Source organism: Cloeon dipterum, chromosome 1, assembly GCF_949628265.1.
Source record: "Cloeon dipterum chromosome 1, ieCloDipt1.1, whole genome shotgun sequence".
Classification (NCBI taxonomy): domain Eukaryota; kingdom Metazoa; phylum Arthropoda; class Insecta; order Ephemeroptera; family Baetidae; genus Cloeon; species Cloeon dipterum.
The window spans coordinates 33,382,629-33,407,784 of NC_088786.1; the positions used below are offsets into that span (position 1 = coordinate 33,382,629).

A 25,156-nucleotide genomic window follows, 5' to 3' on the forward strand; every position below is an offset into this window, starting at 1 on the left:
TTGCCCGCTTTGCTCACATAATTGGCGGAAAGAAACGGCTATTCATATCTTAATGCCAATTGATTTTTTCCGTGCCGAATCCATGCCATTAATTCGCCTCTTGAGCAGGCACTTAAATTTGGTCTCCTTAAGTGACTCCATTGTATAAATTTAAGATGTTGGGCTACTAAACTTTCTTGTACTAAAAATTGTTTCACTTCCTCTGAAACCAACATCAAAGATCTAAGAATGTGTAGGAAGCAAATTTCATTTTCTCCCGGACGAAAAAGAATCACACGATTGTTGCAACAAGGAAAATTAGATTTCAACAAAGAAAACTTTTTGTTATTGTGACATCTTATACGTAATCCTTCCATTTTACAATTTCTTTCTTCATGTTTGAATTTCGTTATTTTTATTTGCCCAACGAAAACGATGTTTCACAAGTTTCCACTTCGTCTTTGTGATGTCCAATAATATTGCATTTACCGAATGTGCAAGGGGCTTTGCTACGATATTTTACAACAAATTTCGTAACAATGCATATAGAGCTTGCAGCAGAATTCAGAATTCGGTTTGCGTGTGCTTGGAGCATAGACATAAATAGTTTTAACAGCTTCGCGATTTATCTCTGTCAGGTCAGGGGCCCTTTGTTTGTTTGCTTGACTTTTGGGTTCACACTGTGTGTTGGAGGCGGAATTGCGTGCGTGGCTCGATCCAGTAATTGAAATAATGCACGCGCAGAACGGGATCAAAGGTTTTCTCTCGTCTGGAAATCGGTTTATTGCCGCGCCGTTTGAGACGATTCCCGAAACACAGGCCCGACGCACACACGCAAAAAAGCAGACGTTAGAAGGTTCCCTGTTTTTTTTTTTATTTCTATTATATTTAGCCGTGACTCATATGTCACAGGGTTCGTTAGGAAATTTTGCTTGATGCAATAATTTTTAAAGTCAATCAGCCAATGGTGAGCAGCGGTTTGCAAAAAAAGGCGTCCGACCTAATTACGGCGCGAGCAGATAATTGGGCCGACGGCATTATGCTATATGCTCCCCTCGGCTGGGCCGGCCGGCCGGCCAACATCTGCTGCTCGTTAAATTTCGTCAACAAGAGTGTTCCCTGTTTGGCTTGTTTTGCTTTCCTCCGTGAGGCGTAGAAGAAAGAGAGCAAGGAAGGGGCGAATGTGAAGTGCAGTTTGTTCAGATCTGCCATCAGTTAGTTTCTCTTTTCAGCGGCACCAAAATAGGAACAGCTAAAGATTTGAAATCAACCATTTTTTGGCAGTCTATCGCGATTCCAAGGCCTCGTTGTCACAAATCAATTTAAATTTTTATATTATTTCTTGGAAACTCGAGCACGAACGCTGCGCTGCACAGAATGACACATGCGTTTAACAATTTGCAACTCAACGCCGAGACTCTGATTTCCTTGTTCAAAAATCGATCACCTTTCGTCGGAGTTTGTATTTCCTCGAAGCTCTGCTTTCAGTACGCACGCAGGGCTGTCTTTTATTCCAAATTTAAGAGGGTGGCAAAATCGAACACTGCCGCGGGCTCACGTGCGTCTTCCCCTTTACACAAATCACGACCCGTATATCTCTTTTTCGCCCCTCGTGAGTACCGAACAAACGCGCCCTTGCCCCCGCCTGCGCGCAAGACGCACGTGACGAGTTGGCCAAGACGGATATATTTATTATTGCACGCGTGCTAATGCGTCACTCAAGGCGCCAGCCGTCTCATTATTATTCGGGGAGCTCTAAAAAGAGGCGCCTAATCCCTTCGTCACCCCTTTCAATAAATCGTCGCCGCGCTAATTCAGCTTTTCTTTGCTAGCCAACGCGGCGGTGCTGATTTATTGGAGCCACTTTTTGTACGACAGACCGCCCGACCAGCAGCCGCCTTTGCGGCCAAGACGAGAGAGTACAGCACAAATCCGCGAGTGGAAAATGTATATTTCACGGCTGGCAGATCAAAACTAAAACTTTCCGGCCTTGGACTTGCAGCACGGTTCAAACCTGTTTCGCGAGAGTGTCGCCGCCGCCACCGCTGCTGCTGTACTCGGTTTCACCGCTAATTTATTTTCGGTGCGAACAATGTTGTGTCCACGGACGATAACAACTTAGCTGAAAAAAGCACAAAGAAATCCGCCTCCACCTGGTCGGCCCACAGTCTATATAGCACTGCGATCTTTATGATCGCTTGAATATACTGTATATTTAAATTATTTGGTGCAATCAGGTTTTATCGGCAAGCAGAAATATTTTGCCTTTACATGATCCAAATGCGAGACATACAAAAATTGATCATAATTACGCCTGCGTTATAAATTTTTTCAAAAAGTTAGCTTATATTAGACACCCCATAAAATTATTTTCGCAACTGCTTTTATAGATATAAAGCTATAATGACGGAAGAAGAAAAATGCAAGAGCCAATTTCTATTTGGAAACGCAGAAAAGGAAAATCATTCCGGCGAAGATGATTATTAGCTCTCTTGTGCCCCACATGAAACGCTGAAAGTGGTCCTTGCGATCATTTTACTATTCCAAAAGCTGCACGTCATCTTTCATCGTTGGCTTGGTGGTTTTTTCTTTTTGCGCCGGTCGCCATTGATTACTTTTCTCCATAGCGCGTTAGACGCGTTGACCGCAGAAAATCGTGACTGTTTTGCTGCGAGGAAACACTTTTATTTCTTGTCACTGCTCAATCATCGCAGAAATCCAATCGAATGCTTTTTTACGACACGAAACAACGCGGTCGAAAGCTGCTTTATTTGGGGTTTCCTAAAAATGCGAGCCTCCCAGCATAATTATATAATTATTCAGTCAGGCTGGCAGCGTTTCCGATCCACGGTCAACACACGTGCTCCCATGTTAGGCGATATGCTCATTTTTTTTTATTAAACTGTAACTAAACACGCCTCTTTTGTGTTTTTTCTCTCGGAAAACATCTTTAAGTTTATTAGGGCGTCTCTACAGGAATTCACAACGACTGCTCTGCATTAATGGATTTTTGTCTAACTTTCTTTGTAGTAAATAGGGTGATCCTTTTTTAGTAATATGAAAGGAATTTATAAATAGTTTGAGGTTGGTATCGATTTCGGCCCAAACGAGACAAGATTTTAATCTCACATTCCGAACAGAATCGTTTTTCAACTTTGTTTGAAGTGAGTTTTAATGTTGCAAGGCCGTCTGATGGCGTAATTGCCGCCAAGTCTTATTATTATTTATCTCCCTTGTGTTTCGTATAAAGTTGGTTGGGCTTTTTCTTCTTCGTTTTCTCGCTGCAGGTTGCGGCGCGCACATACTTCAAGGGCACCAACCAGCTCCTTTTTATTTTCCTCTGCGCAAGTAAATGTGCGCTTTCCACACTTCTCCAGCGCGACTTGCTTCGAATTCGCTGATGCCAGCACGGATTTGCATTCCTAATTGAAATGAGCGAGTGTAAACACACGCTCGTTGCTTGGCGCAGACCGCAGATAAAAAAAACAGTGTTGCCGACGCAGGAAGTGACGTTTCGGCGGTCTAATTGACAGCCGGGCATTGTGATGGCCGCTGTTGTTGTAATTAAGCCGCGGCGTGGCCTCATGTTGTAATTACATCAGCAGGAATTTTTGTTCCTCGGGGCAACTGGGTCGAACCAACCAACAGCGTTTTCTCACTAATTTTTACTATACTGCGACGTGAAAAAGCCGAGACTCTTGTCGTGAGTTTTTATTGCAGAATGTTTCAAGAGTTATCGGCTGGAATTTTTTTGGAACTTGACTTTTATCGCTGCTGGCGCATAATGTGAAAGGGCGGCACGCCAGTGCATAATATTTCATTTCGACCGAGAATTAGAATTATGCGTCGGCGGCTGGAGAGGGCTGTGACCTTTCGTCCACTGCAGCAGCAGCAGCAGCACGCGGGGTTGCGTGCGTCGCGCCGCTGAAAAATGCACTCTCGGGAAATGGAGAGACCCACCGACGGCGGAGTGCAATTATTTGAATGCGACGCAGCTTGCGACCATTATTTGTTTGTTTTCGTGAGTCGTGAGGCGGCGCACGTGAAAACAAAGCCGCCAGTCCTTTTCTATCTCGTTATTTATTATTCGAATGGCCGCGTTAGGTACGGATCGGGAAATAGATATTATATTAATGTGTTTATTGAAGGGGCGTGCGTGAGACTGCTCGGCTATAATTGTTCCAGTCGTGAGCGGGATAGTAAAAAATTAGCCTGCATCACAAGGATGGCCTTATCGCGATCTGTGCGGATCGGACGAGGATAAAATATTAACTCGATTTGTTTATACTCCATTTTTGTCTCGATCGAAAGAACAGTTGTTTGTCATTGTATCAAAGTCGATCATTTTTAACTCGGGCCGCCTTTGTAGCTGTTTTCCATCTCGATGAGCAGCTAATGAGATCAATGTTGACTCTGATCAGGCGGCTGATTTTGAACGAAGGACCGAAATATGCAGATGACCCCTCGAACACTCTGAGGTGACACACACGCGACTGCAATATAGACAAGGAAGCGGAAATCTGGCCCTTGCTTTGCTGGATCAACTTAACACGCGCCGTACGCGGATGGAAAACCACACCCTCGCTCCCTACGCGAGGATAAACACACTGCAGCTCGGCTCATTTTCCTATAAAGCCGGTCACGTGACGCGCTGCGAGTCAAACAAAATATATCCTAATCAGGCACATCCTCCCCCGCGGACGGAATCATGAAATCTTATTTATCACAGTCAGCGGAGAGTGAAAGGAAGATGGCTGTGAAATACCCGACCCGATCGGAATGCAAGACAATGCTCATTGTGTATAATCTGTATGTATGTATTGCCGGGGTGGAGCTCCTCGTCAGTGCGTCTCGAGCTCGAGGATCCGTCTGTCTGGCTGCCACGAGGGGGAGGATGCGCTTATTTCGGGACCTGCCGGCCTGTTCACCCCCAATTATTATTATTTACTCCACCACAGTGGAAACCTGATGCACGGCAGAGCCGGTGCAGCAGACGGCAGTGGATCGAATTTCTTTTTTTAAAAATCTTTCTGGAAGTGATGTTTTCTTTCTGACCGCAAATCCTGACTCACTTAGACCTGAAAATTTCAGCCTTTTACTGCCCGTTGCCTGTCGCTGTTAATGCATTCTCAGTTTTTGAACCGTCATCGTCGTGCCCTGCCTGCTCACTATCTCCGACTCATGCACGATTTGAAGAAAATGACCGCTCAAGGCTCAAGGACAGGATCAGCGCTGAAATTGATCCTGCGGACGGGCGGAGAAATCGTAGACGCAGTACGTGTACGCGCGGTGTGCAGGTGCACACGCATGTATAAATAATGCTAGCACGTGAAATTGTCGCCTGTTGGTGTTGATGTTCAAAGCGGACGGACGGACGGACACCTCTCGTTCTCTACTCGGATTGGTGTTCGTCACGGTCTGTCCCTTGAGAATAAAAATGCTGCGACGTGACTTGCTCTCTTATATTATACATATATATAGCACCGAAGCGGCAAAAACCTGGCCGCGTCTCTTTTTGCAAAGGTCGACGGGCCAGGCGAGCGTAAGAAAAGCGGAAATTTGCTTGGAACGCTAATTTTCCCCGAGATTATCTGCATTGCAGCAGTGTAGGGTGTAGGGCCGGTGTTACTCGTACTTGCGTAACTACGCAAGCACATACTGCACGGCTACGGCCGAGCGCATAAATTTTGCACCGAGTGGAATCAGAGAAGCCGCGGCTCGCATTTCATTCGTCTCTCGCCCCAGTCAGCAGCTTTCTTTCTTCTATCGTTTCTGATTAAAATGCAAATTCCGTATCGCCGAGTGAGGACGGAGGAAAAACATCCAGCTCAAAGATTACAAATTGGGAATAAAAATCATGAACGTTTTCTAATTTATGCCGGCCGCGCTGCCTTTTACGGTTTTCCAATAATGGATGGAATCCTTGGAATCAAACGAAGCAGCAATAATTCTTTCTCTTCGCAGGTCTCCGCAGAAATGTGTTGATACACTTACTCGGTTTACCTGGACGGCAATTAGCCTTGCATTATGCTAATGTCGAGACGCTCATCCCACTCGACTTGTCCGACGCCGGCAAACGCATACACAAACACACTCCCAGTCTTGATTCCCCTTGGTTCGTCCTGATCATTTTCAATGAGCCGCGATTTGTAAGGCCAAAGTTCACGGACGCGACAGCAAAGTTGAGCCCCTGCTTTTATCCCGCATTATTAGTAAAGGTGGTCTTTTTCTTTCTACTTTATTCGGTTTGTTGTGTGCCACCATTACATGCGAGAGCTATATGTTTTTTTCTGCGGCGCTGTTTCCGGACTGACCGAGATAAACACAGAGAGCGAGGAGAAATTGGATGCCTTTGCCTTTTCGTGCGTTTATTTATCTCGCTGGGAAAGGAAACGCCGCGACTCGATGAACTTATTTAATTCGATTGACGTTGTTTCCAGCTAACTGGTTCGAAAGCACACTTAATTTATATACGAATTTGAAGAAATCGTCTTTCTGATCTGGCTAAGTCAGATTTTATTTTAATGCGAGATTCACCAACTAATATTAATGTATGCATTTCGCTGCTGGTCTAAAAGGACCGGTTTTCGCGTGCTAAAACTGATGGCAGCCCTTTAAGCTCCAGTCAGATAAAACGCGAAGAGCATGTTCCCACCATTACTCAATCGCGAACAAGCTTTCCGCGTGCATTAATTTAATTGAAACGATAACGAATTACACAAAAAGTGGCTGCCATGCGCAGTGGTTTGTGCTGCTTGAAACGCGTGTTAATGCAGCCACGGTTGGTCATTGACAGCCAGTTGGTTTGCATCAAGCAACGACAAAAAAAATGATGAAACTGTAGAAAAAAGTCGAAAACAGAGACTTAACATTGTGCGTTGCGGCACACACACATGGCTTTTAAAGAATTTTTCGTCCCTATCGAAAAGCAGGCGCCGAGAACCCACAGTATTTGACATCCCACGTGCACAACTAAAGGAGAACCAACAGCCCACATTTTAACTCTTAATTCGCTTGCTGGAAGTGCATATTGTCTGACACATTGGATTATCAGCTTTTCTGCTCAATGATTATTGTTCAACCCAAACTTTTCAGCCCTTCCATGAGCTCGCAGTAATGAGAATTGGGAATGTTTTCCACGGTGCTCATTGTTCAACCGATTATGGGCGTCGATGGGATCTTCCGTGCGCAAAGAAAAATGATGAGAGCGGCGCCGGCACAATAACGTATACAAACGCGACTTCCGCTCGATTTAATAAATCATAAATAGCTCGTCAGGGGTCCAGCAACACATGCGCCGGAATCTTGTTTACAAGAGTCTGCATGCACCGTGGTGTATTTACAGTGTCCACTGTCGTTAATAAACTTTTAGTAATCTTTGAGACCGCTTGAATGGCTTCCAGTGGCGCCGTATCTTTATTCTGACACTACTTCATTGAGAGAAAATAAATAAAACGTGTTGATGATGCTCCCGTAGTGAGTGAAAGCGATTTCATCTCGGTTCCCAATTGTATTAAATCAATCTGGCAGCTGAGGAAGCGGCCTTCGCGCAGTGAGTGGCTCCGAAGGCGAATTATTGGCTCCTTTGCATGCGACTTCCGGCCTTTGTTGCGCAGATTACGAGTAGTGGTGCGTGCTCAGTGCCCAAACTGCGATTATGAATTAGTAATATACAGACCGGCGTTTTCCAAGCTACACACACACGCAAGTAATTAGATAGGGGCGCCCCGCTGACCGACGCCTTTTCCCCGAGCACCGCATTAGTCATCTGCCAAGCAAATAGAAACGTTATGTGTTCCTCGATGCACAAATTGCTGCAAAGAAAGAAAGTCTTTCGCCGAAACATCTTTCATACTTTTTTATGTTATCTCTATTCGATCGTATGGAGAGAAATGCATCTGATGCCGCGAGTCGAGTGATGAATGTTGATGTGGAGCCTTGGCCCCAATGAGGTGCATCGTCATTTTCACCAGAGTTGCTCGGCTCGTCGGTATCACCGGTCGATGGAAATAGAAACAGATTGTACGTTCGCATATATATGCGGTGTCTGCGGGCAGAAAAGAAGTCAACGCGTCTCTAATTCTGCGGCGTACTGACCGACCACGCCCGCCGAATCAATTTCGAAGCAAATCAGAAAGCGATAAACCAAACCATTCGAATAAGCAAACAATGGGCATCTGGCGAGTGCAGCCGGCGAAAGAATGACCGTAAAATTTGAAACACGGGGACACGCTAGTGTATCCAAGTCGGTCCAGAAATAGATTTCGTCTTGAAACAAGACCTTAAATTGTGTAACAAACGCCGCGCGGCTGCAGCGCGGCGTTTCTTTCTTCGAATAAGGGGAACGTTATTAAGTGTGCTCCTTCTTCTCTCTCTCTCTCTCTTAAAAGGCCGATTAAAAAACAAGCCATGCGACTAGAACTCGATTCCATTGTTCACGACACGAGAAATTTGTTATTCAAAATGCCCGCTTTTCTCTCGCATAAAAATCTATTGTTGCGTTTTGTTTTTTGCCGCTGAATCAAGTGCGGAGGCAGCTGAAAATCAAGTTTCTTTCATTGTACCTACTTGTCGCCGCGTAAAATAGGATAGGGAGGAGTTCTTGCACTTCCTTCTGCAGAGAAACCCTACAAATCGTGAACTTAAAGTGATATCCTGCCTCAACACGATGTTTAGCCTTCTTCCTCTCGGCTACATCCTTTCCAAGATACATACAGCTAGCGCTCTCGAGCCGCTCGCAAATTACACCAATTCACAATAATATTTATTTGACGTTTGAAGCGAGTCGATGTATCGTGGGCGTAAAACGATGTTGATGTTGGGAAAGAATATGTACATCCTCGAGTTATCCAAATCCATCATGCCGTATTTTTATTTCCATTCATTATTTTTTTATTGTGTCCACAGACATCAGACTGCAGTTGGCCGAACAGCTGCGATGTCTGGACGCCCGCATGGAAAGCCAGGTGTCGCTGGTGACCGAGCTGCAGGACTACTTCAGGAAGAGGGCTGAGGTGGAGCTGGACTACAGCAAGAGCTTGGACAAACTGTCAAAGTCGCTGTCACTGCGACACCGCGAGCAGAAACAAAAGTATGAATTCCTAATTAATTTCACGGCTCCCTCTTTTATAACACGCACGATATTTTTTTTTCGCAGACGCGAGCAGTGGCCGCTGTTCTCCAGCTACTCGTGCTGGCAGCATCTGCTGAGCCACACAAAGGGCCTCAGCAAGGACCACGCGGCCCTGAGCGAGATCTACTCGGTGCACCTGGTGGGTCGTCTCGCCGGCCTCATGGACGACGTCCAGCGAATCTACAGAAGGGTGAGTGCCGGCTTTTTGCTTCCCTTGAATTTTGCAACATCTGCTGCTGAAAGGCGATAGCTCTTAATCTTGATTCGAGGCGCTCATTGAAATATTGGGTTTCTTGCGCGCGCACGGGGTGTCGGAATGAAAGCCACTCTTTTTGTCCACTTGCAGCTGAAAATCTTGCAATTGGCGAGCGCGCACCTCCTCGCATTTCACGCACCGAGTGATGGCGATCTCGGCATGGATTTATTGCCTCTCGCTCGCATAAAGCGTCTTCCTGTCGGCTGCAATTCACACGCTCGTTTTTATTCCGCAGTGCCGAGAGATTGGTTACGAAACACACGAAGAGCTGCTGAGAGTTTTGCACGAACTGCACACAACCAGCAAGACGTGGCTCGGCTACCAGGCGGAGGCCAGACAGGCTGAGAGCAAACTGCGACTCGCCGAAGCCCAGCGCACCAAACTTGAGAACTCGATCCCCAAAGAAAAGAGGGAGCGCTCTAAAAAGTATAGAGTGATCGAGAAGGAGGTTCTCAAGGTAATTGTAGATCTTGTCGCCAATTTATTTATTTCTAATATTAATATTCCATTCAGAGGAAAAATAAATTCAACGACGCCCAGCTGAAGGCCCTGAAGGCGCGAAACGAGTACGTGCTGTGCCTCGAGGCGTCCAACACCACAGTCCACAAATACTTTGTGGACGACCTCTCTGATATAATAGACGTAAGCATATCTATTGGTCCTCTTGACGAGCACGCTCACTCTCTTTATTCCAACAGTGCATGGATCTGGGTTTCCATCATTGCATCTCAGGAGCCATGATGACCCACGTTGCTGCCGAGGAAGGCCGCCAGCAATCAGTTCAAGCGGGACTTGACCAGATGGCCGCCACCGTGGCCGCCTTGGACTCTCGACTCGACAAACAGAGGTTCCTTGAGTCCAATCACACCGCTTTCATGATCCCCAAGAAATTCGAAGTGCAGGGCTCGCGAACGGATGAGGAGGTTTGTTTCTCAACTTTAATCAGACGAAATCTTGATTAAAGGGAATGCTCGCAGGTCACCATGGATCTTGAGATCACAAAATCGCTGAAGGACGAGCTCGAGTCGCGTCTGTGCCAGCTGCAAAACAGAATCACTTCTCTGCGGACCGAGTCAGAGGAAGTGTGGAAGACGATGGAGACGGCAGAGAGGAGTCTGCTCGACATGCTGACCGCTAAAGACTTTGACGTGAACCAGTTCTTCAACAATGACAACGCGACGCCCCCGAACGCCAGTCTGTCCTCGACCCTGGGTCTGGCGCCGCAGACACCCTCGCACACAAAGGCGCCGGAGACGTTGTCCATAAAGCTGAAGCAAGACAAGCAAGAGACAGAGGAGTTTTACCTTGGGGTAAGTTGGATTTTTTTAATGAATCATTGCAGAATTTATTCCAATTTTGTCAAAAAAAAAAATTGATTAATTCAAGTTTCAACTATAGAAGCTCCAAATTTGATGAAATCCTAGTTTTGAAATGTCTCAGATAGATCCTGAATTTTTTTAATACTCTATAAAAACGTATGCCACGGCTTTCACTTGTGTCAAAAATATTTTGTATATTTGCAGAAATTTAGGGAATACCTCCTGGGCACAAGTAGGATAGCACGACTGCACGCCAAGCACGATTACATTAGGAAAACACTTCTCGCTGGAAGCTCAGACCTGCCGCCAGCCTCTAGAGGAACGCAGATACCCAACAATGGGCTCACGGTGACTGGAGAGAAACCAGTGCGGCGCAAAAGAATCGGCCGGCTGCAGATGATCGGTCAGCCAAAGCTGTTCGGCGGAAGCCTGGAGGAGTACCTGGAAAGCACAAACCAGGAAATTCCACTTGTGATGAAGAGTTGCATTCGAGTCATTAATCTATACGGTAAATTAAAAATATTAATTAAAAAAATCCAGTGCTACAATGGTTGAAATTTACAGGTTTGCATCACCAAGGGATATTCAGGGTGTCTGGGTCACAACTAGAAATAAACAACTTCAGAGAGGCTTTCGAAAGGGGCGAAGACCCTCTGGCTGACATGACTGACGCGTCAGACATCAATTCAGTTGCAGGTGTGCTAAAACTCTACCTGCGAGAACTGCGAGAGCCCCTGCTGCCAATCATCTACTTTGAACAGCTCATGGAGCTCGCACGTAAATATTTATGACGCGTCTCACCTGAGCACTTGCATCAAACTTTTTTTTATTCACACAGAGTTGAAGCCAAACGAGGACTTTGTGGTCAAAATGAAGGAGCTACTACAGAGTTTGCCAAGGCCGGTTGTGATTGTCATGCGCTACCTTTTTGCATTCCTCAAACAGTGAGTTCTGCCAAGTGCACTTATCTGATGTTGCTCACCACCTCTTTTTGGCAGCTTGTCGGAATACAGCGAGGAGAACATGATGGATCCGTACAATCTGGCCATCTGCTTCGGCCCGACCTTAGTCCCCGTACCTGACGACAAGGACCAGGTGCAGTTCCAAAATCTGATCAATGAGTTGATCAAAAACGTCATTGAGATGCATGAGGAACTGTTCCCAGTTGATGGCGGGCCAATCTATGAAAAGTACATCAGTTGTGAACCTGATGAAACGTAAAAAATCTATCCCTAAACCATTAATTGAGATTTTAATTTCAATTTTCTCACAGTGACATGGGTGACTCGCCATCCGAAAACGTTCATGATGACATCGACTCAGAAGTTTACCCTTCAGAGGATGGTACAATCAATCATATTTCTCTCTAATTGATGCTCATGAAAAATATCGTATTTGCAGAATGCGAATCTCTAGAGGCAACAGTGCAATTCGACTTTAGGGCAAGATCAAAGAGAGAACTCAGCTTGCGGAAAGGCCAACACGTCACCCTGTACAGTCAAGTGTCAAATGATTGGTGGCGTGGCAGCGCTGGCGGGCAGGAGGGACTCATTCCAGACAAATACATCATGTTAAAGATTAACAAGTGCGTCAAAATATTTTAATAATTGAAAGGGTATAAGCACAAAGGCCTCTGCTGTGCCAAGCACACTTAAAATGGTAAAAAACGCATGGCATTTCGCCAAGCTTTTTATTATTGGGTAAAAAAGAGCCATTCTAGAAACTTTGGCGATAAATTAAAAAAACACACACTTTAAAAGTAATAATTCATTTATTTTTTTCTTTTTACTAAATAAAGACTTTGGAAAATCTGTTTTACAGGGATGAGGACAGAGAAAGGCTAGAGCTGAAATCAAGTTCTGACGAGTCAGTAGTGAAGCGGCGGGCGTCAAGCTCAAACGACTCGCTGCTGTCCGGCCAGAGCTCACAGCACTCGCCGATCGAGCCTGTGGTGGTAGAGTTTGAGCCAATCGACACGCCGGGGCCGCCAAACCTGCCACCGCCGTGTGCCGTCACGACTGTGTCACTGCTGCCATCGATGAACAGCCGCAACTCGATTGAGCTAGCGCTTGCCCAGCTGCCCCCCGAGGTACTTGAAACCACTGTCTAGAGTCAGCCAGCATGTTGCCTGAGTGTTGATTGTATTGACCAAAGTTGTTATCTCATATTTTTATAGCCTACAAAAAATGTGAAAACACTTTCCAGATTATGTCTGATGTAGATATTATTTTGAACAGTTTTATGAATTACTTGTATTTATAATGATGCATTTACTACGATAAAAAGCCGAGTGGTCGTCTTTAACTGTCAGCAAATTTGGGCTTTTATTGCAATGTGACAAACACTTCTGCTAAATCTGCGGTTAGCAACAGAGGAGGTGAGTGTTTTAAAATGAAAATCCTGCTTTTTGCATTAATCCATTAACAGCATGCTAAAATCGCTTTGCCATTTTGTTTGTCATTATTTTGTCGCTTTGAGGTTCAGGTCATTTCATTTAGTCGTTATACGCATGTTTCCTAACATCAAAATCTCATTTATTCCTTTTTAATTAAATAATTTATATATATTTAAAAAAGGGAAAAGTATTGTAGAAATTTGTTCGTTTTTACGTTCAAGCTAGAATTTGATTTTTGGGTATTATTTTCAGCCTTATTTCAACTTTGTTAGGCATGGTTTTATGTTCACTGTAAATCGTCCTTCAAAACGTTTAGAAATTTTGCATGTCGAGCTTTGATTTTCGTAGTTGTGCACTGCAGTAAATCGCATTGTGTGTGAAATCGAAAGAACAAACCTGGGAGGCCACACTCCCTTCCACCATATTATCAGCTCGTCAAAGGTTTGTAGATACACACTTCCATTCATAGGACACAAAGAATGCGCGCGTACATTATAATATACGTATCATTTCATACGCGGGAAACAGCATTGTTGTTCGATCATGACTTGGCTTCCAAATAGAATGTTACATGATTTGTGTTACTTCTTAGTAATATCTACTAATACAACTTATACATAAGAGCTTTAAAAGCTAGGAAGGAGATGTAGAGGAAATTAGACTCTTGTAGAATTTATGGCTGCATAAAATATAAATTGTAATTAAATATTCATACTTGAAAGGTTCTGGCTGTAAATATATTTAAGGACTGTTTCTTTTGGCTGCAAAATTTCACGCTTGATTTTTTCAGCATGAGGTGAGTTCCGAGAATGGTGACACCAAGGTCAACGGCAGCCTCATCATCCCTGAAATTCACACATCAGATCAGACTTCTGGATCCAACAGAAGCAGTTTGGTTGAGAAATTGGGCATTGAAGAGGCAGACTCGACGCAACCTGATTCGCATGAGCTGCAGGTTAGCACTGAAGATGAGCTTAAAGCAAGGCTTCCTAATCTTCCTTGATTTAATTTCAAGTGTTTTTCTTTCGCCCTGGTTATTGCAATATTAAAGGTTGGAAATTTATTGAAGTCGAATTGGCCTTCTAAAATTCCTGAATAAAATTGACAATTTAAAATTTACTGCAGCAATTATGTGCTACTTTTTTTATTTCTTCATATTTATAAATATTTGAAGCTTTTACACGAAAAACTGACTGAATGCAATGAACATTCATTAAATCTGTTGCTCTACCTTTTCATTGTGAAATTATGAATATAAAACAGAAAATATTAAACCTTGTTTTATTTTTAAAAATATTAAATATTGTGATGGGTGTTTATTTAAATACAATCCTTGAATATATGCGGTTATTATAATTTTCTTTTCAAATGAGAGGGAAGTGTTAGTAAAAATAAACGAGAAAATAGTGAAAATTTGGGATGAAACTCCTCAAATATAATCTAGTTTGAACAAACTTTGCTATCTTGACTTTTCTGTTTGTTCAGGTTGAGGACGAGCCCCAAATCGAAGCCGACAGGTCGAGTCTGAGCAGCCTAAGCAGCGAGGGCAGCTCTGGCAGCAGCAATAGCAGCAACACAAGCAGCAGCTTCCAGCAGAGCCGCGATATCTGGCGGCGGCGCGAGAATTCCGCGACGGAGCCGACGCCGGTGCTGCCGGCACCGCATCTGGTGGGGCTGCCGCTGCGGCAGAAGCACACGCCCGACCTGGTGATGGACCTGCCGCTCAACAGCAGCGGCAGCACCAGCGTCTCGCCGTCGGGGGGTGCGTCCGACGAAGACCCTGAGGCGTCGCCTAGTCACAGCCCGCAGCACACGGGTCCCGAGAGCCCCGACATGACCGCAGCCGAGCGCTTCGCCAAGCAGAACCAGTGCACCCTGAAGAAGAAGGACACGCGCACGTCGTCGAGCTCCTCGTCGGGCTCGGCGTCTGCGGCCGTCGACGCCCAGACGCAGACCAAGGTGGCCGCCGCTGCCGCCCCGGACAAGCCGCCCCTCAAGGCCAAGCCGCAGATCCTCAAGAAACCGGCCGGCATGCCGCCGTCGTCGCCGGATCTGAGCAAAAACCGGGAAATGAACAAATAATAAGCAAAGGAAAGTCGAGGAAAAGTATTCGATAGGGGCGACCGATCTCGAAATTTGGACTTTGATATCCCTTGTTCAGACTTATTTTGACTCCGACACGCATTTATCAGCCGCATCAGTTCCTAAGGCACGTACTTTTCCTGCCGTTCCACCTTTGCTACTTTGTCTGATTATCTAAATTCTGATATATTAGCTGTTCTCTTTTGAGTGCTCTATATAATCAAAGTCAATTACAATTAATATGCATTTTATGACTTTGGGTGCTATCGGAACTCGAGAGACGTGATGTAAGAGAAGAGAGAGTATACATACACAGTTGTTGGCCTAACTGACGAGAAAATGCTTTGAACGCCGCAGTAGGCGCCGAGATCAGAGTTTTTGAGTAAAAACAAAACAAAAAAACATATATATTGAACTTAACGTAAACACAACTCTAACGATGTGTGCTTCATTAACTCAGATATTTTTAGATAATAGCAAAGAGAAATTGTTACCAGAGGAATAAAAATAACAAAACGGTATTCTAAGACTGAGGAAGAACAAATAATTCAATTTTTGGATTAGAAACGAGGACACACAACATTAATTTTTTACCTAATTTGTAGGGTATAGAGTATCAGTAGATAATTTAGTTTACGATCTGGTTTTAAGAGAGCGGACGAGTTATTAGAATTCGGAGAATAAAGTTTGTAAGCCAAATCTTCCCGATAATGCTAAATATAAAATGAGAATCGAAGTAGCAGATTTTTACGGTTGGAAACAAAGAGGGCATAGCGAGAAATCTTGTGTACAGAACACAACACTGTCAGTAGGTTAACACGCACTTTTGCATAATTTCAAGGTCTTCAGATTTTTTACTGGAAACGCGATTGAGACAAAACTGACAAAACCGCAAGACATGGCTCAGAAATCGCACGGCTGCGCAGAGAATACCAAAACTACTAACATATAATGTAATAAAAAAATCTCAGTAACACACACGCATTCATATCTATCTCAATACACACACGCATAGACCATTAGCATGGGAAACAGTTCTAAAACTCAAACTTAATTAATAACTAACTATCAATAAAATAGTGCCCACTCGCAAGTACACAATAAACTCTACAAGAAAAAGTCTGTTCCACCAGAATAAAATACATACAACAGCGCATGCAAATGGTCAAAAATGAAGATAATATTTGTGTTTCCGAGCATTGTCCAACAATATTGTTTGTCAGCAAAAATATCACTATTAAAAGGGTGTGTCTCAAAACATCTGTATCCACTAAAAAAGTCGTATATGTATTCAAGTGTTCTTATGTGGTTTATTTACAGATCGCAATATTTTATGTAGTGGTCACAAATAAATAGTCTCCAGAGAACGCACACACTGTCTTTATCTGTAGGGATGCATCTGACCGGCAGCCTTGATGTTCGTTTTGATTGCACTTGGCGCCTTGCCCATTGGTCCCACTGCAAAAAGAAATGCAATAAAAAAAATACTGTCCAAGAAACTTAAGAAGGAAGAATAATCTCTTGATAGTAAAATCAGACTCACTTTGGCCTGGGATGCCTCCTGGCGGCCCTTGTGGCGGGCCCAGCGCCCCGGGACCCCTTTGCGGGCCTGGTGGGGGGCCACCCATCATCGCCCCTGGAGTAACGGTGTGTTTGAGACCCTTGCCCATGCTGATGGCTGCAACTAAGAGAGGCGTGTCCGTGAGCGAGAACGTCTGCGCTGCTCCGGATCGAGAGCCGGCCTCACTCTCCCATTCCTCTCGGGCCTTGTTGACCAAGTCCCACACGTGTCCAACCACTTTGTTCATGGTAGCGACTTGTTTCTGAACAGTTAACTAAATTTCGTTAAAGGAATTCAAGCAGCCTCCCATTTCAAACCTGTGTAGTTTCGTAGGTGACGCAGTTTGCTTTGTGCTCCAGCTGCACCATCTTCATTTCTGCATCAGGTTCCGGCTTTGTTCTCAAGTAGTCTGGTACAATATCGTGCGAAAAAGTGGTCAGACGGCCCTCGGTGACTCTGGCCAAGTTCTCGTCCAAGTCGGGCTTGAGCATCAAGGGAAGAACGGTGAAGTTTCTCAATGCTGGAGCTTTTTCGTTGCTCAGGATTTTCGTCAGGGACGTTAGCTGAAAATAAAATTTTACAAAATGACAGAGGTTTCAAATATTATTTATATCTACCTGTCCTGAAATAAGAGCGAAATTATCGAGGAAATTTGGCCAGTTGAGCGTTTCGTATTCATTTTCGACCTTGAAGATCATTGCCCCAATTGACGTTTTGAGGTCGTTGACTCGACTAATGACTGCTTCCAGCACCGCATCTTGCTGCTTTTCCTCTCGCTGCATTATGATTACGATTTTAATTCATGAAAATGTGGAATAAATCAAGGCACAAGTTTTTGCGCGTCGTCAAGGCAAGACGATGTTTATGTTTAAGTTCAGACTGTTCAGGGTTGCCAAAGTAAACAATAAAAACATAACCCTAAAACGATTTTCTTATTATTATGTACTTAAAATAAATAAAAATTCCTACTTTATAAAATATCTTAATATTTAAAATAAAAATACAATCTTATGTTTGTATGTATAACATTTAAATATAAAATATTATTTTATTGCGTTGTTTTGGTTTACGTTGGTGACAGTGATCGCCAGCTGAGCGAGTCATTCCTTGAGAGTTTTAACAACCTGCTGGGTGTAAAAAGCGTAAATTTGGTAAACACAATAAGTTAATGCGAGTTTAATTGCGCGATAATTTAATATCATGTTATAAATATCAGCTATCTTCAGACGTTGTTTATAGACTTTGTTTTACGAATATTTTGGTGATTTTCTCTTTGCTAAGTGTGTCTATTCTGTTCTTTTGATTTAGTGCCCTTCACTGGACGATGAAGTTTGGTGATTTTATTGCAACCATCGAAACTTAAAGACACCAGCAAACATCGCTTCCGAGATAAGCCTCACCCTTTGTAATCGTACACTCTGAAAAATTTCTTCATGGATTGCTGTTAAGATAACCAGCAAGTAAAGAGTAAGGTTTCTCTCCCTCTCATCTTTTCTAAAATATGTATTTAAAAAATTCTCCGTGTCTAAATCGGATATGTATGCAATTATATTATTGAATTAATCGATCTTCTAACGCAGGATGCACAGCATGGGTTCGCGAGACGAATCGGCTCGTCAGGCAGCTGAGTCCTTGCTCTCGGGTAGCTCGTCGCAGTCAGTGAACCAGTACCCTCCTCCGCACCCCCAGCAAATCCGTCCCGACAGCAATTATTATGGCGCTGCAGGACCAAACTATCCTAGGTTTGTCAACACACGTGGCAACATCCAAAGTGCGTGCTCTAAATTAAAAATAAAAATTGCACTTCTTTTAACACAAATATCTACTATAGGTTCTAGTCCGAGTGTCGAGTATTTAAATGAAGAATTACTGGCAGGCCTTCGGTTAGGCGGTCAGATGTCTGGAGTTCGCAGATTCTTCTGCCTTTTTCTAACCTTTGACTTGCTCTTTACATTCCTCATGTGGTTCACCTGTATCATGGTGAGTTTTTGACCTAGTTAGCTTCCTGTGAACAAATTTGTGATTTTCACAGCTGATTGGAAACCGAGACGTCGTACAAGCTCTGATTGATGAAGTCAGATATTACAATGTCCACACTTCCATGTTTGATATAGTGGTAATAGTTTATCGCCGTTTCAAAACTATCATAGATAATTAAAAAATAAACTTTCAGATGGCCGCTGCGTGTCGGTTTACTGTTCTACTTTTATTCTATGCCCTCCTTTACATCAATCACTGGATCATTATTGCTGTGAGTACTTTTTGGCGGCATAAATATTCAAAATTGTAAAAACATGTCTCACAGCTCTCTACATCTGGAACGTGTGCCTTCTTGATATTCAAAGTCTTTGTTTTCAATGTAAGTTACTAGTTGTTTGAAGCTCTATTTTTATCTAGTGCATTAATGTTATCAGTGGGCCTCAGCGGGTCAACCTGTTTTCCAAGTGCTCATAATTTTGACGTCATTTGTACTGGCGTGGGGTGAAACGTGGTTTTTGGATTTCCGAGTCATCCCGCAAGAGACCTTGGCTAGAGCCATAATTATCGGTGCGCAATTTCAATTGTTGCGTATTTAGATGGTCTGAAATGATTAAATTATTTTACTCTAGATCCAAACACATCAAACTTCCTTCGAAGCGTGTATGACGAGAGAACACCACTCATGAGGAATTTCCTGAATAGCACTGGATGCCCTGAGAACTACACTGAGTCGATCGGCAATTTTTATTCGCCTTTAGAGTCTCCCAGAGGTAAGTGTTGGTTTTTCTTCAAATTATTAGTGACATTGTTTTGATCGAGCACTCCGAGGGTGTTTAGCCCTTGCATATATTTAGGCTGTGCTTCACAATTAAAAAATTAGCACAAATGAAAACACAAAAATTTCCCACGCTTGATTTTGTGAGAATCCAAGAGCAGTGGTTGTTCGCGCGTGATTTTTCACGCTCCCCCTGCATCACGCCAATCAATGCATTATTGTCAAAACACACAAAAGCGGTCGAATGCCAAGGAAAAGTCCAACCAGCGGGATATTTTTTTAATTGTGAAGAAAAGCAGCGCGCGTCCTTTTGCTGCACAGCCTAAATATGTGCACGGAATAAACACCCTCGGATGGTGCTGCGTTGCAAACTTGTCTTTGACATAAATATTTCCATTTTTAATTTGTTATTATTTAAACTGTGAACGCAAGAATAACAATTCCTTCCTGATATTTTCACGATTCAAAATTTGTCATTCCACTGCATTCTATAATTATAAATATATTTACACTCTAATTATCGTTTCAAATTATTGTATTGCTAACTTTTTAAAATCGATTTGTATTTAGAATCCTGGTGTATGGCCCAAAATTTTCCTGTGCTTGATTTTCGATTTTTGTGGGTGCGAATCCAAGAGCAGTGGTTGTTCCCACGTGATTTTTCACGCTCCCCCAGCATCGCGCCGGTCAATGCATTAATATTGTCAAAACGGACAAAAGCGGTCGACTGCCAAGGAAAAGTCCAACCAGCGGGATACCTTTTTAATTGTGAAGCAGCGCGCCTCCTTTTGCTGCACAGCCTAAATATATGTATGTGAACGTGCTAAACACCCTCGTAGACCCTAAACACCTGCGTTGCAAGCGCGTCTCTCTTACACGCTTTGTCACACGTCACGCATGAGAAAATAGTGTTTCAGCTATTACAAACCGCGCTACAGCGTAGGAAATTATCAGAATTAAATTAACTATGTGCAGTCTGGATTGTAAAGTTATTGTCTTGATGTCAAAAAACTTTTTTAAATATATTAAGAAATCAAATAGATTGTTAGCCTATTTTTTTTTATTTAAAATCACAATTTTTTAGGCCACAATCACCCTTAAAAGACCCTGATGTCATAATCCTCCCCTTCCTACCATTTTTAGGGTGTTTAAATTTTTGAATCATTTGGCACTAGGCACTTTTGAGTATCATTTTCCATTTATATCATGTTTCAGAATCCGATGATGAAGAGGAAGGAGCAGGAGGCCGATTCAGGACGAACCAAAGAACAAGGAGTAAGGTTAGTACAAACAAGCACGCGCGAAACTCACAAGTGATATGATAAGTTTGTATAAACCCAGATTCGTGTGCTTTAACCTTAACTCAATCTGTTTAAAGAAAGTTTCTAAAAATTTAAATACGCTCCGTTATAAGCAAGTTAAATTCAGAATTAGAATTTCATAGGCCATCTTCGATTCAACCAATTAGCAATTAAAAATGGCTGCTGGCGCAATGAAGGCCTGCATATCTAGTCGATCATTCCCCTTTCCATTTCGCTTGATGGCCTCAAGCCGTATTATATGAATATGATGGAATGAGAGAGATAAAGCGAGCGAGAAGAGCCCGTTGTCGGTGCACAGGAGAGCGATGCGCGCGCACTCGAATTCACTCTGTGCAACGTTCTCGCGCCGAGGATATTGGTTATAAAAGAGTGGTCAGTGGTCTGGTCCGCACTTTGTGATGGCACCACCCGACCGGATATTTTTTCGTGGGGCCACCGAGCCGAGGACCTTCGGCCTGATCAAGCGCTTCCAAAGCATTTTTTCTTTTCAGCCCAAAGATCTCTCCGCTGCAGATTACTTTACGGTACTTTGACGTGCGAATTGTATTTCTGGTATTTCTTGTTGCACGTGCATTTCGCCGCGGTGTTTTTTCATAAGACGAAATTTGGTCTGTTTAGGAAGCCCAGTTGGAAGCTGAGGCGAGAGAAAGCTTTAACGCGGCGTGGTCTGTATTGAACTCCACCTCGGGCTGGAAAAGAGAGAAGGATACAACAGAAGGCGACCTTGTCGAGTCTAAAGGTGTTGCCAAACAAAGGAAGATTTTTCGACTGAAGGTAAGGATTTTTACAACTACCGCGACAAAAGCTAAGTTATTGTCAGAGAGGGTTTCTTTTCACTGCGTTAAAAGTTTTTTGTGTGGCTCTATCTTGTTTTTTTTAAAAAAAATTCCTTGCTCGTCTGTCGAAATAAATTTTCGTATCAAGTATCAAGTTCGGGTTTAATCGTTCATTTCAATTTCCAAGTCTATCATAATATTATTTATTTTAACCCAAGTGTAAATGAGGGATGAAATTTTTGTGTTTGTTTTTTTTCTCATTAAATATCATTCAACACGCTGTATGGAAAAGGTTGCTGAGCTGAATTGCAAATCAATGTAGCAATCTGAAGTGAATTCAAATAAATATTAATGACACTCTGCACGGTTCAACTTCTCATAACTCGAACACCATACCAATCGCTTCGTCTATGTACTTAAAAATAATGAACATGCCTTCCAGCCCCTTAAACTAAATCACTTAGTTGACCACCTTTTACATCAAGCCTTGTCAGCTCCCAGAATATTGTACAATAAGGTTTAGCTGTCCTGAGATTGAGATCCCAGAACAAACCCTTGTGAAACCCTTAGTTTGTTTATTTTTAGTTTGTCAATACACCTTTAATTTTTCTTATCAAAAAAGGACTATTTAATAAAATCGAACAAAACATTTTGCTTGCCTTTTAGCTCGCTTAAATTATTTAAAAAACAATCACTGATCTCTACGACAGGATACTTGAATTGAATGAGCAGGATCTAATAAAATATCATTTGAAAACGACTGGTGAATCAAGGACCCGTTTCAATCGAATCTTAAGCTTTAATTAAATTTATGTTTTCAATTAACGAATTGAAATGAGATCTGGCTCAGATATTTAGCCGACAATTCAATATTTTCCTCAGGGTCAAATAGAAATCCCGCCAAAGCTGTTATTAGAGGAGCTCTACTATAAGGTGGAAGACATGCCTGCTTGGAATCCTACCATAATTCAGTCAAGGAGACTCCAGGTAAAAATCAAAATTATTACTCAGCATTGCTGTAGGTCAACCACGTGTACGCTTGCTTATTACAGGTTCTGGACGAACACACCGACGTAGTGTATCAAGTGTCGGCCGAAGGTGGCGGCGGTGTGGTGGCCAGCCGCGAATTTGTGGTTCTTCGCCACTGGGGAGTCAAAGACGGCACTTACATCTCTTCAGGCTGTTCGTGTTCGCACTTGGACGCGCCAGAAAATAAAAAATTAATCAGGTTTGTGCTAAAAATTATTCATAAATTTTAAATCAGTTCAATTAGCCGAAAATCACATGACATTTTATTTAAAAAAAGGTCAAATCCCAAAAATTAGTTAATTCAAACAATTTGACATAAAATTTCTAATTAATTATGTATTTGACATGTTAGATGGTTCATCAAGATTTTTCTTTTCAGTTCGCCTCAAACTTTTAAAATTAATTTTCTTACTCAAAATAATTTAATACTCATATTTTACTTAATAAAACAAAAAAGCAATGTCAAAAACCACAAAGTTTGTAAATTTTTAACATCTTCAAATTATTAACAAATCCTTGAAATAACTACAAAGTGGAGATGAATAATAATGAATAATTTGATGCACGTAGGGGACATAATGGACCAAACTGCTGGGCGATGCAGCCGGTGCCTGACGAGCCGAACCAGTGCAACTTCCTGTGGCTCTTGGACACGGATTTGAAAGGCTGGGTGCCCCAGTACATGGTTGAAGCTGCCCTCTCAACGGCCATGCTGGAATTCCTCTCCAGTCTGAGAAGCTACGCCGCCAAGCTGAAGGAAGAAGGTAAATTTTCTTCCTACACGTGAGTCTCCAGCACAACTTTCTTGCCTCAAGTGTCAAGACACTGCCTACGGTCTAGAGCAGTATTTATTTTCAGAACAAATTAAAACTATGTGAGAAAACATTAACTTTTTAAGTGGAAGGTTGCATCTTATTTGAATTACGCCATATTAGTTTGTATGAATAAAAATTAATCATCACTGTATTGAAATAATGAACCGCGCGGTATCCACCACAACCCCAGTGTCTTCTCATCACATGTTAAAGGATCTCATTGATAGTTTAATGAAAATAATCAACATCTCTGATATATATTTTAAATTGAATTGCTATGTCAAACCTCTATCGCATTTTACATAATAATTTTGGCTATAAACATCTCATCTTTGCTGCTCACTCAGTTTGAAAATATTAAGAATACTAAAGAAATAATTTTTTATAAAACATGTAATAAAATGCGGTCACTAAATGAACTTGATGCTGTTTTATTGTAACAGGGGCCAGGTCCAGTCTCTTAGTTTTGTCTAGAATAAGCAGTCTTCTCAACCTCGCCTCCGCTGAACTACTCTTTCTCGCTTGGGATATGAAAAGCTTCATTCTGATTGTGAGGGATTCACGTCGTGTAGTTCTGCAAAACTCAATCACTATTCAATCCACATGCACGAGTGGGACCATACCAATCACTATATATCTGCTTGCCAATCTCGTTGTGTATGTGCACTGCGAGGTTGTTGAAATCAACTTGTGCTTTCTCTGCAAACAAAGAGTGAATAACGAGGAATCGTTGTTGGTTGAAAATCTATGACTCGGAACTGACTCCGCTTGCGTCCACAAATCCAGGGCAGCTCTGTGTTATGAGCTGTTTTGTTCAGATCTGCCACAGTTTTGAAGCCGCACTCTGCATGTTGGGTTTTATAGGAGCCAACCATTTTCAATATTTTGTTTGTTTGCTTACATCAGTGCTATTGAGTTGAAGCCTCCCTTGATGTAAATCAAACTTTTCTGACTAGAAAATCTTTTTTAAAACTTTGTTCTTCCAATCTTGCCAGGGCTCCCTACAAGTTTCCATAAGATCTTGCTAAATATTTTCGATTTAATCCAATTTTTACAAAAATTAAAATCTGCTCACTTAGATTTATAATTATTACTTATTATAATTTTACCACCCTGATCGTGCCGTGACCATTAGTTTTTGCAATCGCCTGGACGCCGAACTTAACACAGCAACTCCCTCGTTCAAAGTCTGTTATGCGTGGTCATCTCGCCTAATTTGCAAGCCACTCAACAGCAGCTTTAAATTATATCCCTGATATATAGAATCAGGAAAATTATAATTCGACTAAATTAATTTAAATCTAGCCTGGATTAGCGTCGTGATTAATATGATATATACTGACCTGCTGATGAGTGGTGGTGACGCAAAGCTGTTTTTTCGGTTCGTTGAGCATATGCGCCAAACAGGCAAAGGGCGCCTCTCAGGCCGCAGTATTGGCGAGCACCGTCTGGTCCCGGAAATTGATCCAATTCAAACTGCAGGCGAGCTGTGGCGGATTATGGACAAAATATAGACGCCAGACACGCGGCACAGGAAACAGCAGCAGGGTCGAGAGGATGAATATCACACCCGTTTTTGCCACACGTGCGGTGAACTGATCATCGCCATGCATAATACGGTAGAACTGCAAAATTCGCAGTGAAGACGCAAATTGCAAAATCAAAAATTCAAATGCGAAACTCAGCATTTTGATGAAATGAATGGTTGAGACGTGTGCGAAATGTTTTTAAACG

The 25,156-nt window shown here is 42.8% G+C and overlaps 3 protein-coding genes across 5 annotated transcripts in view; 2 read left to right on the plus strand and 1 right to left on the minus strand.

The window, feature by feature from the left end:
- The window catches only part of LOC135934701 (SLIT-ROBO Rho GTPase-activating protein 1-like), a 35,651-nt gene extending 19,116 nt beyond the window's left edge, over positions 1-16,535 (plus strand). For all 3 annotated transcript variants that reach the window (XM_065476627.1, XM_065476628.1, XM_065476629.1), the window contains exons 2-16: positions 8,887-9,070; positions 9,137-9,302; positions 9,604-9,825; positions 9,882-10,010; positions 10,067-10,291; positions 10,346-10,678; positions 10,892-11,195; positions 11,252-11,464; positions 11,526-11,631; positions 11,686-11,904; positions 11,961-12,031; positions 12,089-12,272; positions 12,509-12,776; positions 13,873-14,037; positions 14,568-16,535. In XM_065476627.1, coding sequence (XP_065332699.1) covers positions 8,887-9,070; positions 9,137-9,302; positions 9,604-9,825; positions 9,882-10,010; positions 10,067-10,291; positions 10,346-10,678; positions 10,892-11,195; positions 11,252-11,464; positions 11,526-11,631; positions 11,686-11,904; positions 11,961-12,031; positions 12,089-12,272; positions 12,509-12,776; positions 13,873-14,037; positions 14,568-15,164 — 3,386 coding nt within the window. In that variant the 3' untranslated portion in view covers positions 15,165-16,535. The remainder of the gene's footprint in view (positions 1-8,886; positions 9,071-9,136; positions 9,303-9,603; positions 9,826-9,881; positions 10,011-10,066; positions 10,292-10,345; positions 10,679-10,891; positions 11,196-11,251; positions 11,465-11,525; positions 11,632-11,685; positions 11,905-11,960; positions 12,032-12,088; positions 12,273-12,508; positions 12,777-13,872; positions 14,038-14,567) is intronic.
- On the minus strand, positions 16,449-17,586 carry MED8 (mediator complex subunit 8). Its single transcript, XM_065476630.1, has 4 exons — positions 17,343-17,586; positions 17,043-17,288; positions 16,708-16,987; positions 16,449-16,622 (listed from the first exon to the last, which is right to left on the minus strand). Exons 1-4 carry the CDS (start codon positions 17,505-17,507, stop codon positions 16,546-16,548), a joined length of 768 nt encoding a protein of 255 aa, XP_065332702.1. The 5' UTR covers positions 17,508-17,586; the 3' UTR covers positions 16,449-16,545.
- Positions 17,587-18,026: 440 nt separating this feature from the next.
- On the plus strand, positions 18,027-23,841 carry LOC135947872 (steroidogenic acute regulatory protein-like). Its single transcript, XM_065496842.1, has 13 exons — positions 18,027-18,192; positions 18,306-18,496; positions 18,557-18,705; positions 18,758-18,841; positions 18,899-18,976; positions 19,031-19,084; positions 19,140-19,272; positions 19,335-19,475; positions 20,696-20,760; positions 21,421-21,576; positions 22,461-22,565; positions 22,631-22,806; positions 23,178-23,841. Exons 2-13 carry the CDS (start codon positions 18,307-18,309, stop codon positions 23,392-23,394), a joined length of 1,548 nt encoding a protein of 515 aa, XP_065352914.1. The 5' UTR covers positions 18,027-18,192; position 18,306; the 3' UTR covers positions 23,395-23,841.
- Positions 23,842-25,156: the final 1,315 nt, after the last annotated feature.